General features: G+C 38.7%; 1 protein-coding gene across 2 annotated transcripts in view; it reads left to right on the top strand.

Moving 5' to 3' along the window:
• LOC115223328 (major facilitator superfamily domain-containing protein 10) overlaps positions 1 to 20,238 on the top strand; it is a 71,736-nt gene that overhangs the window by 40,296 nt on the left and 11,202 nt on the right. For both annotated transcript variants that reach the window (XM_029793848.2, XM_036512197.1), the window contains exons 6-10: positions 5,030 to 5,218; positions 7,056 to 7,152; positions 10,260 to 10,371; positions 13,632 to 13,687; positions 15,514 to 15,566. In XM_029793848.2, the coding sequence (XP_029649708.1) occupies positions 5,030 to 5,218; positions 7,056 to 7,152; positions 10,260 to 10,371; positions 13,632 to 13,687; positions 15,514 to 15,566 (507 nt within the window). The remainder of the gene's footprint in view (positions 1 to 5,029; positions 5,219 to 7,055; positions 7,153 to 10,259; positions 10,372 to 13,631; positions 13,688 to 15,513; positions 15,567 to 20,238) is intronic.

Genomic DNA, 20,238 nt, shown 5'->3' with positions numbered 1-20,238 from the left:
AAAAGAAACACTCCCTAAAAATGTGATAAATTCATTTTAGACCTAACAGTAGCTGACAACCCTGGCAGGTTAGGAACTGATAGGAAAGAAATTGTATCCTGTTGAATTTAGTTAATGACTTTCAGTTTGTAAGATAAATGCTTTTTCTTATCTTTAATTGGAGCTTATAATTCTTTATAATTTCTTTATATTTTTTTGAAACTTTCATTATCAAATTTCTATTAAACTAAACTGTCTTGGTTTCTGTGTATACACATCTGCTGTTACTGTGTGTGTGTGTGTGTATATATATATATATATATATATATATATTATATATATATAACTCCTGTCTTTGTATATATGCAGCCCCTGATTCACAATGCATACAACAGGTTGTACTGGGTTACATATTACCAGTAGCGCTCAAGACTAGCTTGACACACATCCATCCATACATACACATACATCCATACACACATCCATACACACACATACATCCATACACACATGCACAAATACACATATGCACAAATACACACATGCACAAATTTACTCACAAGACATTGGTCGGCTCAGAGCTATAATAACAGCAAAAGACACTTGTCCAGAGTGCTGCACAGAGGGACTGAACTCAAGACCATATGGCTGGGAAGCAAACCTCTTAACCACACATCCATGTATGCCTCTATATACATGTGTGTGTGTCAAATCAGGAGTTGAATTTCTTGTTAAACTAACATGGTTTGCATTAGAGAAAGTAGTGCAACAATGACCTTATTCCTCGTTGGATTTATCTTATGTTTTATGTTTATCTTTTGCAAACATCGAAGTCTGAAGAGGTAATTGTTGACACGATTAATTAACTTGAAGTTTCACTTGATCCACTTTCCAGTGTACGCAAATAACCGGCCTGTGACCTACATGTCCAACCTGTCATACAAGTTAAGAACAAGTCTGTCACCATGTGCTCTGCCAACTTTTTAGAAATGACAGCCAAATCTCTCTCAAATTGCAAACTACCTATTTCTTTATTACCCACAAGGGCTAAACACAGAGGGGACAAACATGGACAGACATAGGTATTAAGTCGATTATATCGACCCCAGTGCTTAACTGGTACTTAATTTATCGACTCCGAAAGGATGAAAGGCAAAGTCGACCTCGGCGGAATTTGAACTCACAACGTAACGGCAAATTGCAAACTACCATCTTGGAAAAGATAGGTTACATTGGACGGTGTGATCCCTGATACATTTGTCTCTGGAAAACTGGAAAAATAAAATCAGTGATAAATAAATAAAAGAGGTGGTGGTCACATTTGGAATACTTTTTGATTATATGTCTGTTAGATCAGTGCTGACCTGGGGCTAAACAACAGCTTGTTCTTCATGATTTTCCTTTCTCATAAGTGTTTCATGTAAATTGCTTTGGATATAAAAGAATGTTGCAGGGAAAAAAATTCTAACCTCAAAAGAATCTCACATCCAGCCTCGTCTGGCCCCCGTGCCAGTGGCACGTAAAAAGCACCATCCGATCGTGGCCGTTTGCCAAACTCGTCTGGCACTTGTACAGGTGGCACGTAAAAAGCACCCACTACACTCACGGAGAGGTTGGCGTTAGGAAGGGCATCCAGCTGTAGAAACACTGCCAGATCAGACTGGGCCTGGCGCAGCCTTCTGGCTTCCCAGACCCGAGTTGAACCATCCAACCCATGCTAGCATGGAAAACGGACGTTAAACGATGATGATGATGATCATCATCATCATGATGATGTTTTCATTTTGATATTATGCCCAGGCTGGTGTCAGAGCATTCAATGCCTTGGGCCAGTCCTACAATGTGCTCCCACTTCTTCCAACCCTTTAATGTGTGCCCCCTCCCCTTAATGTTGTAATCAGAGCCCTCTTTTCCAGTAGTATAATCTGCATTCTCAGCCCTACAATGTGTGCTTGTTCTCCCAGCCCTTTAATAAGCGCTTCACTTCTCCCAGTCCCCATTCTTTTTCTATAAGGTGTGGCTGTGTGGTAAGTAGCTTGCTTCCCAACCACATGGTTCCAGGTTCAGTCCTACTGCATGGCACCTCGGGCAAGTGTCTTCTTTTAAAACCTCAAGCCGATCAAAGCCTTGTGAATGGATCTGGTAGACAGAAACTGAAAGAAGGCCATCGTATATAGATATATTTTTTTAAATTATGGCTGGTCATTCAATAATCATTGGTTTTGCACCAGTACTGCTAAGCACTTTATAGCTGCAAAACTAATGGTCACTCTATGACTGGCCATAACTTTTAGAAGTATATCACCGCTCTAATGCTTTAGGGTGTGTTTCTTGTTCGGACATATAAAATACTGACCAATATATATATATATATATATATATATATATGGAATGGGTGTCTGGTAAGAAGCTTTCTTCCCAACCACATGGTTCTGGGTTCAGTCCCACTGCATGGTACCTTGGGCAAGTGTTTTCTACTATAGCCTCAGGCCGACAAAAAGCCTTATGAATGGATTTGGTAGATGGAAACTGAAAGAAGCCTGTTGTGTATATATATATGTATATATAATATATATATGTGTGTGTGTTTGTGTGTCTATCTGTCTCTACCCCCACCCTCTCACTGCTTGACAACCAATCTTGGTCTGTTTATTTCACCATAACTTAGCAGTTTGACAAAAAAGATTGATAGAATAAGTACTAGGCTTGAAAAAAAAACAAAGAAAAGCAAAAATAGAAAATAAGTCCTGGGGTCAATTCACTTGACTAAAATTCTCCAAGGCAGTGCCCCAGCATGGCCGCAATCTAATGACTGAAACAAGTAAAAGATAAAAGAACATTGCCCAGTCAACACCCCCTTTACACCCTCTTTACACCCTCTTTACACCAGTTGGAAAATAAAAATACAATTGTGAAATTTATTACAATCTTGTCAACAAGAAATCTGTAGTTTTATATTCATATCTGTCAGTGAGTAAATCTGGTGTTGAGCAGATTTAGAACATGAGAGGTCATAACACTCCCTGAGAGCCTCTTACCTCCTTTCCCATCCACCTACGCTTGCTTTGTTCTTTGTTTTCAGGTGTGATCTCACCTGTTTTTTTTGATTACTAAGTTTTTGTGGTTAGAATTGGTTTAAGTTATTTGTGACACCTTGGCTTTTAGTACCTATTTCTTTATTACCCACAAGGGGCTGAACATAGAGGGGACAAACATGGACAGACATAGGTATTAAGTCGATTATATCGACCCCAGTGCTTAACTGGTACTTAATTTATCGACTCCGAAAGGATGAAAGGCAAAGTCGACCTCGGCGGAATTTGAACTCACAACGTTAGTTCCCTTGCCAGATTATTGCAGAGGCTATGCACTATTAACCAAAGCAGTGGTTATCCACTTTTAACCATTATAGAGGTTTTCAGGTGTGATCCCACCTGTTTTTTTTTATTACTAAATTTTTGTGGTTTGAATTGGTTTAAGTTATTCGTGACACCTTGGCTTTTAGTACCCTTGCCAGATTATAGCAGAGGCTACCCACTTTTAACCAAAGCAGTGGCTATCCACTTTTAACCATTATAGAGGTTTTCAGGTGTGATCTCACCTTTCTTTTTTGATTACTAAGTTTTTGTGGTTCGAATTGGTTTAAGTTATTTGTGACACCTTGGCTTTTAGTACCCTTGCCAGATTATAGCAGAGGCTACGCACTATTAACCAAAGCAGTGGTTATCCACTTTTAACCATTATGGAGGTTACAACAACTGAAGCAGACTGCTATCAACCTAGATATTGCCTGAACTGTAGTTTCATAATCTGTCTGTCTAGCATTGTCCTCTTTTGTTCATTCAGCTATTTTTTTCGATGTATGCCTCTCCAGATCTGCCTAGGTCAGTAGGAGCAGGTATTCTTATTTTAGCTAGGATGGTCTTCCTACTAAATCAGAGGTTCGGCTCTTTCTCTGAACACTAGTGATCACCAAGGAATATGAGGACCAGCACCTGAGGAGAGACTGCATATTGTATATTGCTCAGTGAATGGTACTCATTCTTATTTCTTTATTGCCCACAGGGGGCTAAACATAGAGGGGACAAACAAGGACAGACAAAGGGATGAAGTCGATTACGTCGACCCCAGTGCGTAACTGGTACTTAATTTATCGACCCCGAAAGGATGAAAGGCAAAGTCGACCTCGGTGGAATTTGAACTCGGAACGTAACGGCAAACGAAATACCGCTAAGCATTTTGCCCAGCCTGCTAACATGTCTGCCAGCTCACCGCCTGGTACTCATTCTACACAGTCTTGGAGCCTCCATGTTTTGAATTATCTTCTATCTCTGGACTGTGGCCATACTGGGGCACCACCTCAATGGGTTTAACCAAACAAAGTCAACCACAGTACTCTTTTTTTTTTTATTATACCTGGTAGTTATTCTATCATTCTCTTTTGCTGAACCGCGAAGTTACAAGGACATAAACAATACTAATTGTCAAGTAGTGAGTTGGGGTACACACACACACACACGCCATACTGTCTGTCTGTCTCTCTCTCTCTCTCTTTCGTGTGTGTGTGTGTGTGTGTGTGATAGACTCCTTTCAGTTTCTGTCTACCAAAGCCTCTCCCAAGAATTTGTTGGTTCGGAGCTGTTGTAGAAGATACTTGCTCAAGGTGCCACACAGTGGGACTGAACCCCAAACCATATGATTGTGAAGCAAGTTTCTTAACCACACAGCCCCGCCTGCACCTATATGTGTGTTATAAATACAATGAAAAATTCTCTGATAATCTAAAAAAGTTAGAATTTCTAATATTTTGAAATTCCCACTTTGTATTTTACCAAATATTCCAATACTGATTCTTGTTCTTCACCCAAATTAAATACATTACATAAAGGAACCAAAACAATAATATTCTTCTTATTTTTCAGCCACTGGATAAATTTAAGGAAGGTTCTTTTCAAATTTAGAATTTTGATAAAAAACCTGAAATAGTCACCAAAAGTCCTTTTATATTTTTGTTTCAATAATATCTTTTTTTTTTTTTTTTATATTTTAGGCTTTGATTGGAATTGCCTTTTCTCTTGGATTCATCATTGGTCCTTTTATTGGTGCCATGTTCTCCAAGTCTGCTGGTAAACAGCAGGGCCTGTTTGTACTTCCTGGTTTATTTGCTTTTGCCTTAATTCTGACGGACATAATGTTCATCATATTTTATCTCAACGAATCTCTACCTCCTGGTAAAAGGGTGAGTGTATATTTTAATCTTGATTGCATTAGCAATTGTCTTCTATTTGTCTATCAATCATTCTACATCTTACAGTTTTACTCACATTTATTTATTTTTATTTCTGTTTTACTATGCTGGCATGAGTTAGACATATATGCAAGTATGGCAAAGCGGATATTAAAATAATGATTACGATATACAGGTTGTCGTTGACTTACGACCACAATTGGTTCTGACTGACTGGTCCTAAATTGGCTTATATACCTACATAGCTTTGTTCTATATCTTTACATTCTTAAGGTACATTCTCAGGTGAAAGTCACACACAGCATTCTATATTATACTGTAATACTGGTATTAGTCAAAAACTTTGGAGTCTCAAAGCAGTCGTCTTGTGAACAAATACAAGGTTGCCTCGATGTCTCCGCAACAGGATAGTCATCCAACACAGTGGTAATCGTTAACCAAACCTAGAGGAGGCATTTATTAGCTGACATCATCCGTAAACGGGTTAATTTCCAAGAAATTAAACTCGTTACATTTCAACTGGACTATTTATTATTGCTGCTGGGAGCTGGTGTGCCAATTGTTGTAAAGTCGAGTCAACGATGACCTGTGTACTGTATTTTATTTTCTATGTATGGGGTCATTTTGTTGAGGGTTTATATATATATATATATATATATGTGTGTGTGTGTGTGCATATATAAATACGTATACATACATACTTACATACATACATATGCATATGAGGGCACAGGATGTCACAAAATGTAAACAACAAAAAATACAAAATATGAGGACATGGAATATGAACCTTTTTTTGCAAACAACGAAAGAAACAAACGGAAAACGAGACAAACAACGCAAAGAACAACCCTTCATCAGTTGTCGGCTGTTTTTCTAATCCGTATTTTGAGCAATTCAAGAAAAGAGATACGCCTTCGATAAAACAGTTGTTCCTGCAAAGCAAATCAAATAAAATTTGGGATTTTGCGGAGGGTCAAAATTGGTGACAAAAACAGGACTGTGAAAACATACAGGAAGGGCTGCTAAGCCTAAACGAGGTTGTGGTGGTGAATGCGAAGACACAAGCTTGGACAGGAGACAGACAAAATACATCTTCTTTGTCCAGCTGCACAGGAAGAAAGAATGAAACACAAGTTAGGAGAAGAAAGAAATGTGACCACACACACACGCACATAATTTTTCATATTTCATAAAATTTATATTATATATATATATATATATATATGTGTGTGTGTGTGTGTGTGCATATATAAATACGTATACATACATACTTACATACATACATATGCAATGAGGGCACAGGATGTCACAAAATGTAAACACAAAAAATACAAAATATGAGGACATGGAAATGAACCTTTTTTGCAAACAACGAAAGAACAAACGAAACGAGACAAACACGCAAAGAACAACCCTTCATCAGTGTCGGCTGTTTTTCTAATCCGTATTTTGAGCAATTCAAGAAAAGAGATACGCCTTCGATAAAAGTTGTTCCTGCAAAGGCAAATCAAATAAAATTGGGATTTTGCGGAGGGTCAAAATTGGTGACAAAAACAGGACTGTGAAAACATACAGGAAGGGCTGCTAAGCCTAAACGAGGTTGTGGTGGTGAATGCGAAGACACAAGCTTGGACAGGAGACAGACAAGAATACATCTTCTTTGTCCAGCTGCAACAGGAAGAAAGAATGAAACACAAGTTAGGAGAAGAAAGAAAAATGGCTGACACACACACACACGCACACATAAAATTTTGTCATATTTCATAAAATTTAATAATGTTAATTGTCATTAAATTTATTGTTATTGTTGTTTTGTTTTTTTTAGGCTAAGTCCTTGTCATCAAGTTGGAGACAAACCTCACATCTACTGAACCCGATGTCTTTGTTCCGGTTTACTGTTGTACGACCTCTCAGAGAAACTGGTAAGGCCAACTTAATCTAACAACAACAAACATATATCATCATCACCATTTAATGTCCACCTTCCATGTGATAATGATGATGATGATATCCTTCTATTTATCTCTCTCTCTCTCTCTCTCTCTCTATATATATATATATATATATATATATATATATATATATCTTTTACTTGTTTCAGTCATTTGACTGCGGCCATGCTGGAGCACCGCCTTTAGTCGAGCAAATTGATCTCAGGATTTATTCTTTGTAAGCCCAGTACTTATTCTATCGGTCTCTTTTGCCGAACCGCTAAGTGACGGGGACATAAACTCACCAGCATCGGTTGTCAAGCAATGCTAGGGGGACAAACACAGACACACAAACATATGCACACACATACATATATATATATACATATATACAACAGGCTTCTTTCAGTTTCCGTCTACCAAATCCACTCACAAGGCATTGGTCGGCCCGGGGCTATAGCAGAAGACACTTGCCCAAGATGCCACGCAGTGGGACTGAACCCGGAACCATGTGGTTGGTTAGCAAGCTACTTACCACACAGCCACTCCTGCGCCTATGTGAATTTTATTTCGTAATGAGATAAAAAACCAAGGCTGCGTAGATTTTAGAACATTTATCTATCCATAAATATTCTAAAATCTACACAGCCTTGGTTTTTTATCTCATCACAAAATAAAATTTTTATATACTCACGCTGACATATGACCAACATTGAACCCCTTATTCGCATAATCACTGAATCTAGAACTTAACTGCGGATCTTCTATAGCATCTATTCAGCATTACCTGACACCTTTGGGTCTCAATGACACTATTACCTCTCGTAACCTCCTATATATGTATGTATATATATATATATATATATATATATATATATATATATATATATATATATATAATATATATAGTTGGGATTTACGAAAAAACAAAAGACGAAGTCAGGTGTATAAATAACAAATGGGTATATTAGTTTAATGCTTGGGAAGGTGAGAAAGTCTTTTATGTTTCGAGCCTACGCTCTTCAACAAGAAGGAACACTAAAAAATAAACAGAGAGAGAATTAAAAAAGCTTTAGTGGCTAGTGGTTGATCCTGGCGGTTGTCTGGACAGAGGTGGTCAGACAGGAGAGCTAGGAAGAAGGGGAGATAATAAAGTACTGGTGATCCCAAAACGAAGGTGTGCGTGCGTATATGAGAGCATGTAAGTGTGTGCGTATTCACGCATACATGTCTTTTTTTTTTCAACCACTTAGTAATTCTACCAACTTATTGCATGAAATATTGCATACACACTTGCACACTCACCCATCCTACACACATATGGTGGGCTTCTGTACAGTTTCCCAAATTTTCCTTACAAAGCATTGGTCAACTCAAGGCTGGAGTAGAAAGCATTTGCCAAAAGTGTTATGAAGTGGAAATTGAACCTGAAAGCACGTGATTTTGAAGCTGTTTCTTAAACACACGACCCTGTCTTGCATACAATGAAAAAAGGAAAAAATGTTTTCACTTGTCACCATCATCATCATCATCAACATTTAACATCCATTTCCCCTGTTGGGATGGGTTGGATGGTCTGACAGGAACTGGCAAGGCCAGGGGCCCCACCAGGTTCCATAATCTGTTTTAGATTGGTTCCTACAGCTGGATGCCCTTCCTAAAGCCCATCACTTTATAACATAGACTGGGTGCTTTTTATGTGGCACCAGCACCTACACCAATGTTTTTTGCACGGCACTTTGGTTTTAGGATCTCACTTCAATATTGTTGGGTGAGTCTTCCTGTGTACAGTAATGCACCACATACCTTGGTCTTCTCTCATTTCCTTTGTAAGGCTCAATATTTTTAGATCGGACTTCAGTACTTCGTCCCACGTCTTCCTGGGTCCCCCTCTTTTACAACTTACCTCTACTTTAATGTAATTCTAATGTAGGAATTATTATATTTTTAGAATGGCATATAGGGTAGATGTCGGAGGTTGGATCTGGTCAGTTTGAACATACAACATGTAGATTATTCGGGGCCAGATATGGCCAGATTAATTGCTAAAGGATTAAGAGGATACTACTTCTGTCTTTATATTTTGGAAGGATGAGACAAAACCTATAAACACACTTGTCAGTTGTTGTTTGTCAATATTTCTTGCTTCCAAAATATTTTCATATCACTAAACCTATGGCCTTCTTAATGGCTGTATATTTTTTTCAGACGCCATTGAAAATAGATACTCATTGAGAAGGTCACAGGTTTCGTGTAGGAAAAGAAATATAGACAAATAACAATTGGTTTATAATGTTTATTAGTGTGACTTCCAAAATATAACAATATTGGTTTCAACACATCTTGATTTTCTTTGAGGCATTTGCAACATAAATGAATTAAAACCACTCCCAACTGGAGCCACATCTTATTCCTTCTTTCGTCATTTAACATCAATATTCCATGCTGGTATGGGTTGGACAGTTTGACCTGATCCTAGGGGTCCAAGAACTGTATCGTGCTTGCTCCAGTGTCTGCTTTGGCATGGATCCTATGACTGGATGCCCTTTCTAATGTCAACTATTTCACAGTGTGTGTTGAGTGCTTGTTTTTGTGGCACCAACACTAGTGGGGTTGCCCTGCAGCTGGCAAGACAATGAACCCTGAGGAAGGCAGCTTCATGTTAAAGGATGCAGGGGTTAAAGCATGAGAGAAGGGGCCAGGACAGAGCAGGATTCTTGGTGTAGGGGAGTTATATGACTGCTCGTATTTTAGTAAAGTGGGTGGGAGTGATTGATTGGAGCTGGAAATAGATAGAAATAGTAGTGATGAAGTGCTTGGGTGGGCCCTCAAAGCACAAGGTGAATAGAAGTGAGTGGGGACAGAGGGACCAGCAGTGTGGGTCAGAGGGTGTTGCAAGTGTATAAGGGTGGGGTGAGCGATGGAGAATGAGTGATTTGCTGAAAACATTGGAGTACTAAAGCAGCTGCAAGTTCCCCATCATCATCATTGCCATTATTAGGAAGAAAGGAATTTTTTTGTTTGTTTGTAAAACATTTTCACCTTCTTTTCAAAATCATAAATGATGTAACCCCACCGACTTCCTCTTCATGTTACAGATATGTCTTCCATTCGAATAATTGGTTGTGTTTATTTCCTGTATTTATTCATCTTCTCTGGATTGGAATTTACACTGACCTTCCTCACACATTCCCGTTTTGGTTATTCCAGGTAAGTCAAATACAGACTTGTTAAAGAGATATTAATTTGAAGACTTAATTGAACATAGTTTCAAAGTTTGATATTCCAAGTAAATTGTATGTCGAGAGAGAGATTTCAATGATTTTGGTGCCGGTGGGCAGCTTGGAATCAAAATCAAATTGTCCATTGTCGCCTGGGAGCATAAACCATGCTTTTACTAAATGGTTTAAATGCCAATTCAGTCGCCAGCAACAGGTGAAAGCAGGTAAGGGTTAGTGACAGGAGAAGAATCTGGCTGTAAAACAGTGTGTCAATAATATATTGTTTAATCCATGCTAGCATCATAAAACAAACATTGAATGAATGAATTCACACACACTCTCTCTCTCTCTCTCTCTCTCTCTGAGAAAGAGGAAAAGAAGCCAAAAGGCAAAAGAAGGTCAATGGGTTTATTTTTGAGACTCAAATGCAGCTTAGAAACAATAGATCTGCTTGACATTCTAGTCGATAGTTACAGAGGCCCAAAAGAGACATAATCCAAAGGGGATCATTTCACAGTATTTATCTTTTATCTGTTTCAGTCATTAGCCTGCAGCTATGCTGGGGCACCACCGTAAATGTTTAGTTGAATGAATTGCACATAGTACTTTTGTTTGTTTGTTTTTGTTTTTTTAAGCTGGGTCCTTATTCTATCAGTCTCTTGTGTTGAACCACTAAGTTACAGGGATATAAATACATCAACACAGGTTGTCAGCAGTGGTGGGACACGGACAAACACACACACAATCGGCTTCTTATTTCTTTACTACCCACAAGGGGCTAAACACAAAGAGGACAAACAAGGACAGACAAACGGATTAAGTCGATTATATCGACCCCAGTGCGCAACTGGTACTTATTTAATCGACCCCGAAAGGATGAAAGGCAAAGTCGACCTCGGTGGTATTTGAACTCAGAACGTAAAGACAGACGAAATACCTATTTCTTTACTACCCACAAGGGGCTAAACACAGAGAGGACAAACAAGGACAGACAAACGGATTAAGTCGATTATATCGACCCCAGTGCGCAACTGGTACTTAATTTATCGACCCCGAAAGGATGAAAGGCAAAGTCGACCTCGGCGGAATTTGAACTCAGAACGTAACGGCAGACGAAATACCACTAGGCATTTCGCCCGGCGTGCTAACGTTTCTGCCAGCTCGCCACTTCTTACAGCTTCTGTCTATCAAATCCCCTCCCAAGGCTTTTGTTGGTCCAGAGCTATAGTAGAATTGCCAAAGGTGCCATGCAGCAAGATTGAACCAGAAACCGTCTGGGTGGGAGGCAAACCTTCTTGACCACACAGCCACACAAGGACTTAAATATACTAAAGATCATTCTCATGGCTCACAGTTCTATATTTAAGAACTGTCGAATGTAAATAATGTATTCTCATGGCTTACTTTGAGGTTCTTCCCACAAAATTAACAAAAATGCCATTGATGGGTGCAATTTTAGATAAGCACACACATACACATGCTTACACACACACACACACACACATAAACACACATATACACACACACACACACACACACACACACACACGCATGCATACACACACACACAATGTGGTTTCTCTGTTCGTTGTTACAAAAATAATTGTTGTCATTAAAGCTGCCACTGTCAACTTATCGTAGTTTAATTACTTTAATTGCCCTGAGATAATGACTTCAGTCATTAAAATGCTATCATAAAGGTAGAGCCTATATTCATTATCACTGAGAGTAATTAGCAGCAGGTTTGGAAATGTGTGTCTGTATGTACATATTTGAAACTGACTTATTGGAAGTCCACCTGAAGATTGTCGATCAAGACAAGAAACGATTGTAGTGGCGGTTTTTTTGACTATTTATTAAAATTTTATGTATTGATTAAGTCTTTCCTTGTTTGTTTTGCAAAATAGTGGTTTTGTCTCTAATAATATTTTATAATATTTTACTATAAATTGGATTTAATCCTAAATCTGATTTTTTTCCCTGTAAATTTGGATTTATTCCCTAATATTTATATTATATATATATATATATATATAGATATATATATATATATATATATATATACACATATATAAATTAATAAATAAAACATATGCATATATACATACATATATGTATGTACCTACCTCTACATGTATATATACATGCATATATGGGTACAGGACACCAAAAAAACGTTGAACACAATGAGAAACGAAAACAAACACAAAACCAAGGAACTGGACATTTTTCTTAAACAATGAAAAAATAGAGTACAGGACAAATAACACAAGGAAAATTCCCCTTCTTCAGTCGCCATGGTTTCATCTACTCTGTGTTTCGAAGGTGCTACTTTATAATTGGGGTTCAGCAAAGATTTGCTTTACCACATACCAAAGTTTTTGGCTGCTATTTCTAAACTTCGATATGTGGTAAAGCAAATCTTTGCTGAACTCTAATTATAAAGTATTACGTAAGTTTACCATGAAATGATCCTTTTTCATGCTGAATTCTACTTGGTGAAATTATTGATTACTTCTTAATTAATTAATTTTACCCTTTGTTATTATATATATATATATATGTAATTAAGATTCACTTGAATTAGGTACTTGGGTTGAGGCACCAAGACAGTCTAGTATTGTCCGCACAGACCAGCTTCATGGGCTGAAGAAGCTTTCTGTCAAGATACTCTCTCTCTGTATGTATGTGTGTATATATGTGTTTATGTATATGTATGCATATGTGTGTGCATGTGTGTGTGTATGTATGTATATCTATGTATGTGTGTGTATATATGTATGTATATCTATGTGTGTGTGTGTGTGTATGTATGTATGTATATCTGTGTGTATGTGTATGTATGTATGTGTATGTATGTATATCTATGTATGTATATCTATGTGTATGTATGTATGTATGTATATAATGTAGGCATGGGCATGGCTGTGTGGTAAGAAGTTTGCTTCTTAACCACATGGTTCCAGGTTCAGTTCCTCTGCATGGTACCTTGGGCAAGTGACATCCACTAGAGCCTTGGACTAACCAAAGACTGGTGAGTGAATATGATTGACAGAAACTGAAAGAAGCTACTCGTGTGTGTGTGTGGGGGGGGGGTTATCCTCCACCACCTCTTGACAATTGGTGTTGGTGTGTTTATGTCCCCATAAGTCAATGTTTCGCAAAAGCGGCTGATTTGAATATAACATATTGCTGTGACTCTTCCATCACCTGATTTTTAAACTAACGAACTTCACTTTCATTTTACAGCTTACAGAAGGGCATTATGTTTATTTACATTGGTTCCATCATGGCTTTAATACAAGGTGAGTTGTTATTCCTGGACTAAACTACAAATGTTGTTACTAGTGTGTAATAAAATTTAACATAAATAGCTTTGAACTTGTCATACTGAGCAGAATCCGTCTTCAGTGGAAAAGTTAAAAGGAGAGAAAGTTTTACAACCCCTAAATTAGAGAACCTGGATGCAAATTATTTTAATGCCTGGCCCCCGTGCTGGTGGCACGTAAAAAAGCACCATCCGTTTGTGACCGTTTGCCAGACTCATCTGGCACCACCATCCGTTCGTGGCCGTTGCCAGCGCCGCCCCGACTGGCCTCGTGCCGGTGGCACATAAAAAGCACCATCCGTTCGTGGCCATTGCCAGCCTCGCCTGGCACGTAAAAAGCACCGTCCGTCCGTGGCCGTTTGACAGCTCTGTCTGGCACCTGTGCGGGTGGCACGTAAAAAGCACCCACTACACTCACGGAGTGGTTGGCGTTAGGAAGGGCATCCAGCTGTAGAAACATTGCCAGATCAGACTGGGCCTGGTGCAGCCTTCTGGCTTCACGGACCCCAGTTGAACCGTCCAACCCATGCTAGCATGGAAAGCGGATGCTAAACAATGATGATGATGATGATGTAAATCTCTGTTGTTTCTCTTTAATTCTTTAGTATTCAAATTACTCTGTTAAATGTGATGCTTATTTATTCATATTTATTCATCTTACATTATTTACATTTGACGGATATTTGTCCTCATCTTGTTTGTTGTTAACACAACGTTTCAGCTGATATACCCTCCAGCCTTCATCAGGTGTCATGGGGAAATTTCGAACCTTGGTTCTCATTCCTAAGGTATTTTTCAATGTTATTATTATTATTATTATTGTTCAGGTTACTGCTTAGAATCGAACTTGGAATCTTGGGTTTAGTAGCCCGCACTCTTAACCACGTCATATGCCTGTGGGTACTAACCCCAAGATTCCGAGTTCGATTCCAAGCAGTGACCTGAACAATAACAATAATAATAATAATAATAATAATAACATAAAAAAATACCTTAGGAATGAGAACTCAGATTCGAAATTTCCCCAAGACACCTGATGAAGGCTGGAGGGTATATCAGCCGAAACATTGTGTTAACAAAAAACAAGATGAGGACAAAATATCTGTCAAATGTACCTGTGTGGTTAGGGAGTTTACTTCTTCACCCATGTTGTTCCAAGTTCAGTCACACTGCATGGTACCTTGGATACATGTTTTCTACTATAGCCTTTTGGCTGACCCCTGCCTTGTGAGAGAATTTGGTAAATAGAAACTGAAAGAAGCATGTTATATATATAAGTAAGTAAATTTATATGAAAAACTTACTGTTAACAGAAGTCAGGATTGTGGCGTTCAGTTACGCAATAAATGAAAAATGCATCAAATAAACGAAAGCTAAAAAACGTTCACATGGGACAGACACAGAAGGCCCTAATTCTTCATCAGTTATCAACAGAATGGCAATACTCAATTTCATGCCCTTAATGATATTACTGAGAACTTCACGTATTGGCGGCACCCACAAAATATGTGGAGAATTAGGGCTTTGAGTGAACAAAATGGTAAAGAGTGAACCAGAGTTCACTTTATAAAGCCTGTCCACAAGTAGCAGCTATTAGAAACTATCATCCAACAACAGTGGATTGCTCCACAGATACATTTGAAAATCTGGCTATAGACTTGTGGTGAAACATGATGAAACAATTGTAGAATTATGCAATAAAACAAGTTTTTTACTTTATTCTCTTTGCTGATGTTTATATATATATAAGTATGTTTGTCTGTCTGTGTGTCCTTTCATCTGAAATATATCTTCTAATTCCAGGTAGCTACACAAGACGAGTACCTTTTGGAAAAGAAAAGAAGGTGGCGTGTATTGTAAGTGTTTGTGTATTACTTTCAATTTTCCTTATTAAGATGATTGCAATAGTTTATTGATAACTAGCAGTATCGCCCGGCGTTGCTCGGGTTTGTAAGGGAAATAACTATATAAGCATTTTTAGAGAGTTATAGCCAAAAAATAGCAAAAAATGCATTAAAAATGGAAAAAAAATTATGGTAAATTTTTTTTTTTAAATCGTTGATTCATCGTAAACATTTTTAGAGAGTTACTTCTCTTATATAATAGCGAAAAAAATGCATTCAAATGGAAAAAAATGATGGTAAATTTTTTTTTAAATCGTAGACTCATCGTAGACGCGCGCTAATACCCAGAAGGGCTCGATATGAATCACGACTATAAGATACCCTGTTTTGGTTAAACTGCACCGCAAAATGTGGGAGTAGTTAGGAATCTAAATCGTAGGAGACAGACACACAACTTCACTTTTATATATAAAGATTAGTTTTCCACTTAGATATTCTTCCCACAGTTAACCATCCAATTACATCACAAACGGACGAATGCCATTGTTCAGTTCACAGGGATGCTGCCTCTTCTCTCATTTCTATCATTATTGTCATGGCCTCTTTACTCTTTTACTTGTTTCAGTCATTTGACTGCGGTCATGCTGGAGCACCGCCTTTAATCGAGCAACTCGACCCCGGGACTTATTCTTTTGTAAGCCCAGTACTTATTCTATCGGTCTCTTTTGCCGAACCGCTAAGTAACGGGGACATAAACACACCAGCATCGGTTGTCAAGCAATGCTAGGGGGACAAACACAGACACACAAACACGCATATATATATATATATATACACACATATATACGACGGGCTTCTTTCAGTTTCCATCTACCAAATCCACTCACAAGGCTTTGGTCAGCCCGAGGCTATAGTAGACACATGCCCAATGTGCCACACAGTAGGACTGAACCCGGAACCATATATGGTTGGTAAGCAAGCTACTTACCACACAGCCACTCCTGCGCCTCTGTTTCTCAGAATTAGCCAATGTCATACAATTTTCTCTATTCAGATCCTCCTAATCTATGTCACCCACCTGTTGCGTCCAATGCTGCCTGTGCTTCACTAACCATCCATTATGCTTAATCCTTCTTCCCCGCAGCATTGTTCCCTCTGGAATCCTTGCTCATGTATTTCCTCTATCCTGCAAGTGCTCACCTAAAATAGTTATGAGACCTTGTCCTTGGATGACCAGCAAAGGTCATGAGCTGTTCTTCTTCCCCCTGACGAATCACCAACATAAAAGAGAAAAATAAAAATGTATGTTTCTAGGTGCAGTCATGACTGTGGTTAAAAATCTTGCTTTGTAATCAAGTGGCTTTGGGTTCAATTCTTCTGTGGGGCAGTACACTCGAAGACACTTGAGCAAGTGTCTTCTAATGTAATCTTGGGCTAATCAATGACTTGTGAGTGAATTTTGTAGACGGAAACTGTGTAGAAGCTCGCCATATACATGTGTCTGTGTGTCTTTGTGTTTGTCTTCCATCGCCTCTTAACAGCCGGTACTGGTGTGTTTACGTCCCTGCAACGTAGCGGTTTGGCATAAGAGACCAATAGAAAAAGTACCAAACTTATAAAGTAAGTGATAGGGTCAGTTTGTTTAATTGAACCCTTTGAGGTGGTGCCCCAGCTTGGCCGCTGTCCAATGACTGAAACAAGTTAAAATTTGTAGAGAGAAAAATAATCGAGCAAATCTAAGAGCAAGGGAGATAATTCTCCCTCGAACCTCGTCTTATCGTATCAAGCAAAGAGCTCAGCGTTTGCGGAAGAGACGGGTTGATGAGTTCTCAAGTGGATCAACAACAAACAAGCGACCTGGGGTTAAACAACAACAAACAAAACAAAACAAAAAACAAAAATTTCAAGTAAATGTATTATGGTCAGTAGTTCAAAAAGGATTGCCATTTTGTTTAGGACTGGTATAATTACCAACACAGGAACATGTATCATACATCAAAATGAAGCTGGTATTCTGTGGATCACATCCCTACTTCTCAACATACTCACCGTTTCTCTCTATAGCAATGTTCCACCTTCAAATGAGAGCATGTATCCTTGCCCTGTAAAATTCTGTTGACTGTTCTTTGAGCCACTTCTTCACTACAGTTTTCACTTCCTCGTCACTGGAATAATGTTTGCCTCTCAAACCCTCTTTGTTCGAGAAGTCCAGTGCAGGCATTGACCCTGTCAGTCTTGCGTTCGGCAGTCAGCTCTCTCAGTACCAAACTGGCACACACTTTTGAAAAGCCAAGTGATTCGACAATGCTGTAAGCACTTCCATGGCTCACTTCAGGGTTTTCTGCCAACTCATCTCAAGAGTTAGGCACCTGTCTTCTCTGATCAGAGCATCTGCTTTTGCTTTATTGGCAGGATTCACAGAAGCGGACGGGACGGACGGACGGACGGCCAGAACGGGATTTAATTGGCTACACTCACAGTTCCCACCTTTTCATCTTTCAGACGACGGACCCACCTGCATACATTGCTATTATCTAGATCAGTGCTTTTCAAACTTTTTGCTGGAGCGGAACCCCAAGGAAACATTCCACTGGCTCGAGGAACCCCTGTGCAATAATTTAATAGTCTTATGCACACATATCAGCACAGGAGACTTAAAAATTACTGCCGATTTTAGCAGTTTTGTAACTTCTTGCGGAACCCCTGCAATGTACTGGCGGAACCCTGGTTGAAAACCACTGATCTAAAGTATTGTCCTCAAAGACGTTTTGTAATCGTCAGTGAATGTCCACAATTGTCTCCCCCTCAGCAACAAGAAATTCAATCACTGCTCTTTGCTTTTGACGTAACTCTAAGGTGGCGGCAATTTTGTATTTCCCTTTCCAGTCTAAAAACCTGAAAAATAAGAAACAAAATATTCCAGACCGTAAATAATATAATCATTTATAACTGGGAAAAAATTTCATTTATTTTTATCAAAAACTTCACATGAAATAAAGAAAACGGCATCACTTTTTGCCTCACCCTCGTATTTGCAATTCATCTTTATTCAGTCACTCAATGTTTCAGAAACAACAGCCAAACGACCCTCAAATTACACTTTTTACTTCTTTTGGCGATGTTACGGTACAAGTACCGATGTACTTCGGGAAGTACCAAATACATTTAAAAAAAGTGGGTTTTTTTTTATATATATGGGGGGTTAAGGTTAGGGTTTCTGCTAGGGTTAGGGTATGTGGTGATGCTTCGGTATAGATACACACGTGACTTTGTTTACATTTCTGAAGATAACAGAAACCCTTTTCTCCCACCCCTAATCCGACCCTAACACAAACCCTAACCCTAACCCGCCATATATAAAAAAAAACATTTTTTTGAAATGTATCCGGTATTTCTGGAAGTACACCGGTACTAATACCGTAACATCGCCCTTTTTTTTTTTTCAAGGACACATTTGATGTTGTACTCCGAGATACACTATACCCGAATAAAAATTTTGATAGTCACAGTTAAAAGCTCTTTAACCATTGGTTTACGGCATCAACTCTGCTTCAGGGTTAACATAGCTCCAAGGGATATAATGTCAACGCCCTGGTGTATCTCAGTCACCATGGTTACGGTGTAGTTGGTCTTAATTGTATTTCACCTTCCTTCTTTCCCTTCGTGACCTCCCCTACCGACGGCTTTGGTTTGTTATCTTACCATACTAAGGGAAGTAACTTCCATTAGATGTGTTACAGGCTAGTGTGTCAGGGGAGGTAACTTTACATCGTAAATTATCCCGCCGAAAGCAACCCGTGACACCCTCGGTTTTTTTAAATTTAATTTATTACCAAAAATCTTTTTTTTATACAGTTTTGTCTGATTATGAATATATAAAAAAAGATTTTGTTACAATATCTTTGAAAGACGCTCTAGTCTTGATGACTAACTAAAGGTATCTCAGAAAAAATACAAGTACTCTCTCTCTTTTACTTGTTTCAGTCATTTGACTGCGGCCATGCTGGAGCACCGCCTTTAGTCGAGCAAATCGACCCCAGGACTTATTCTTTTTAGTAAGCCCAGTACTTATTCTATCGGTCTCTCTTTTGCCGAACCGCTAAGTGACGGAGACATAAACACACCAGCATCGGTTGTCATGCAATGCTAGGGGGACAAACATAGACACACACATACATATATATATATATATATATATATATATACGACAGGCTTCTTTCAGTTTCCGTCTACAACACAGCCACTCCTGCGCCTAAGTGTTGTAGAAATATGATGGATTATCCTTCTGGTCCTGAAAAAGGGCCATGGGTGCTAATGGATCTTTCAAACAGTTACGAAAACAAAATAATTTGTTCCCCAAAATTATAGTATTATATATTTTTTTTTACTTCTTTCAGTCATTGGACTACAACCAAGTTTTTTTTTTTTTTTTTTTTTTTTGTCAAACAAACTGACTCGCAACTCGCCGAGGTCAAACTTTGGTTTTCGTCTTTTCAGGGGGTCGATAAATAAAAAAAAAACTAGTCCTGAACTGGGGAGGGGGGTCTTCTTTCTTCCTTCCTTGCAGTCTCCCCCACCCCTCTCTCTTGCCAGATCTAAAATGATATCCAAGGCAGACCGTCACGACCCCATCAAATGTTGAAGGACCTACTTATTGACCCCAGTATTTCACTGGTATTTAATT

The sequence above is a fragment of the Octopus sinensis genome, linkage group LG22 (genome assembly GCF_006345805.1).
Source record: "Octopus sinensis linkage group LG22, ASM634580v1, whole genome shotgun sequence".
In the NCBI taxonomy this organism is placed as follows: Eukaryota; Metazoa; Mollusca; class Cephalopoda; order Octopoda; family Octopodidae; genus Octopus; species Octopus sinensis.
The sequence above is the reverse complement of the archived record's forward strand: the minus strand, read 5'-3'. Positions and strand labels throughout refer to the sequence as shown.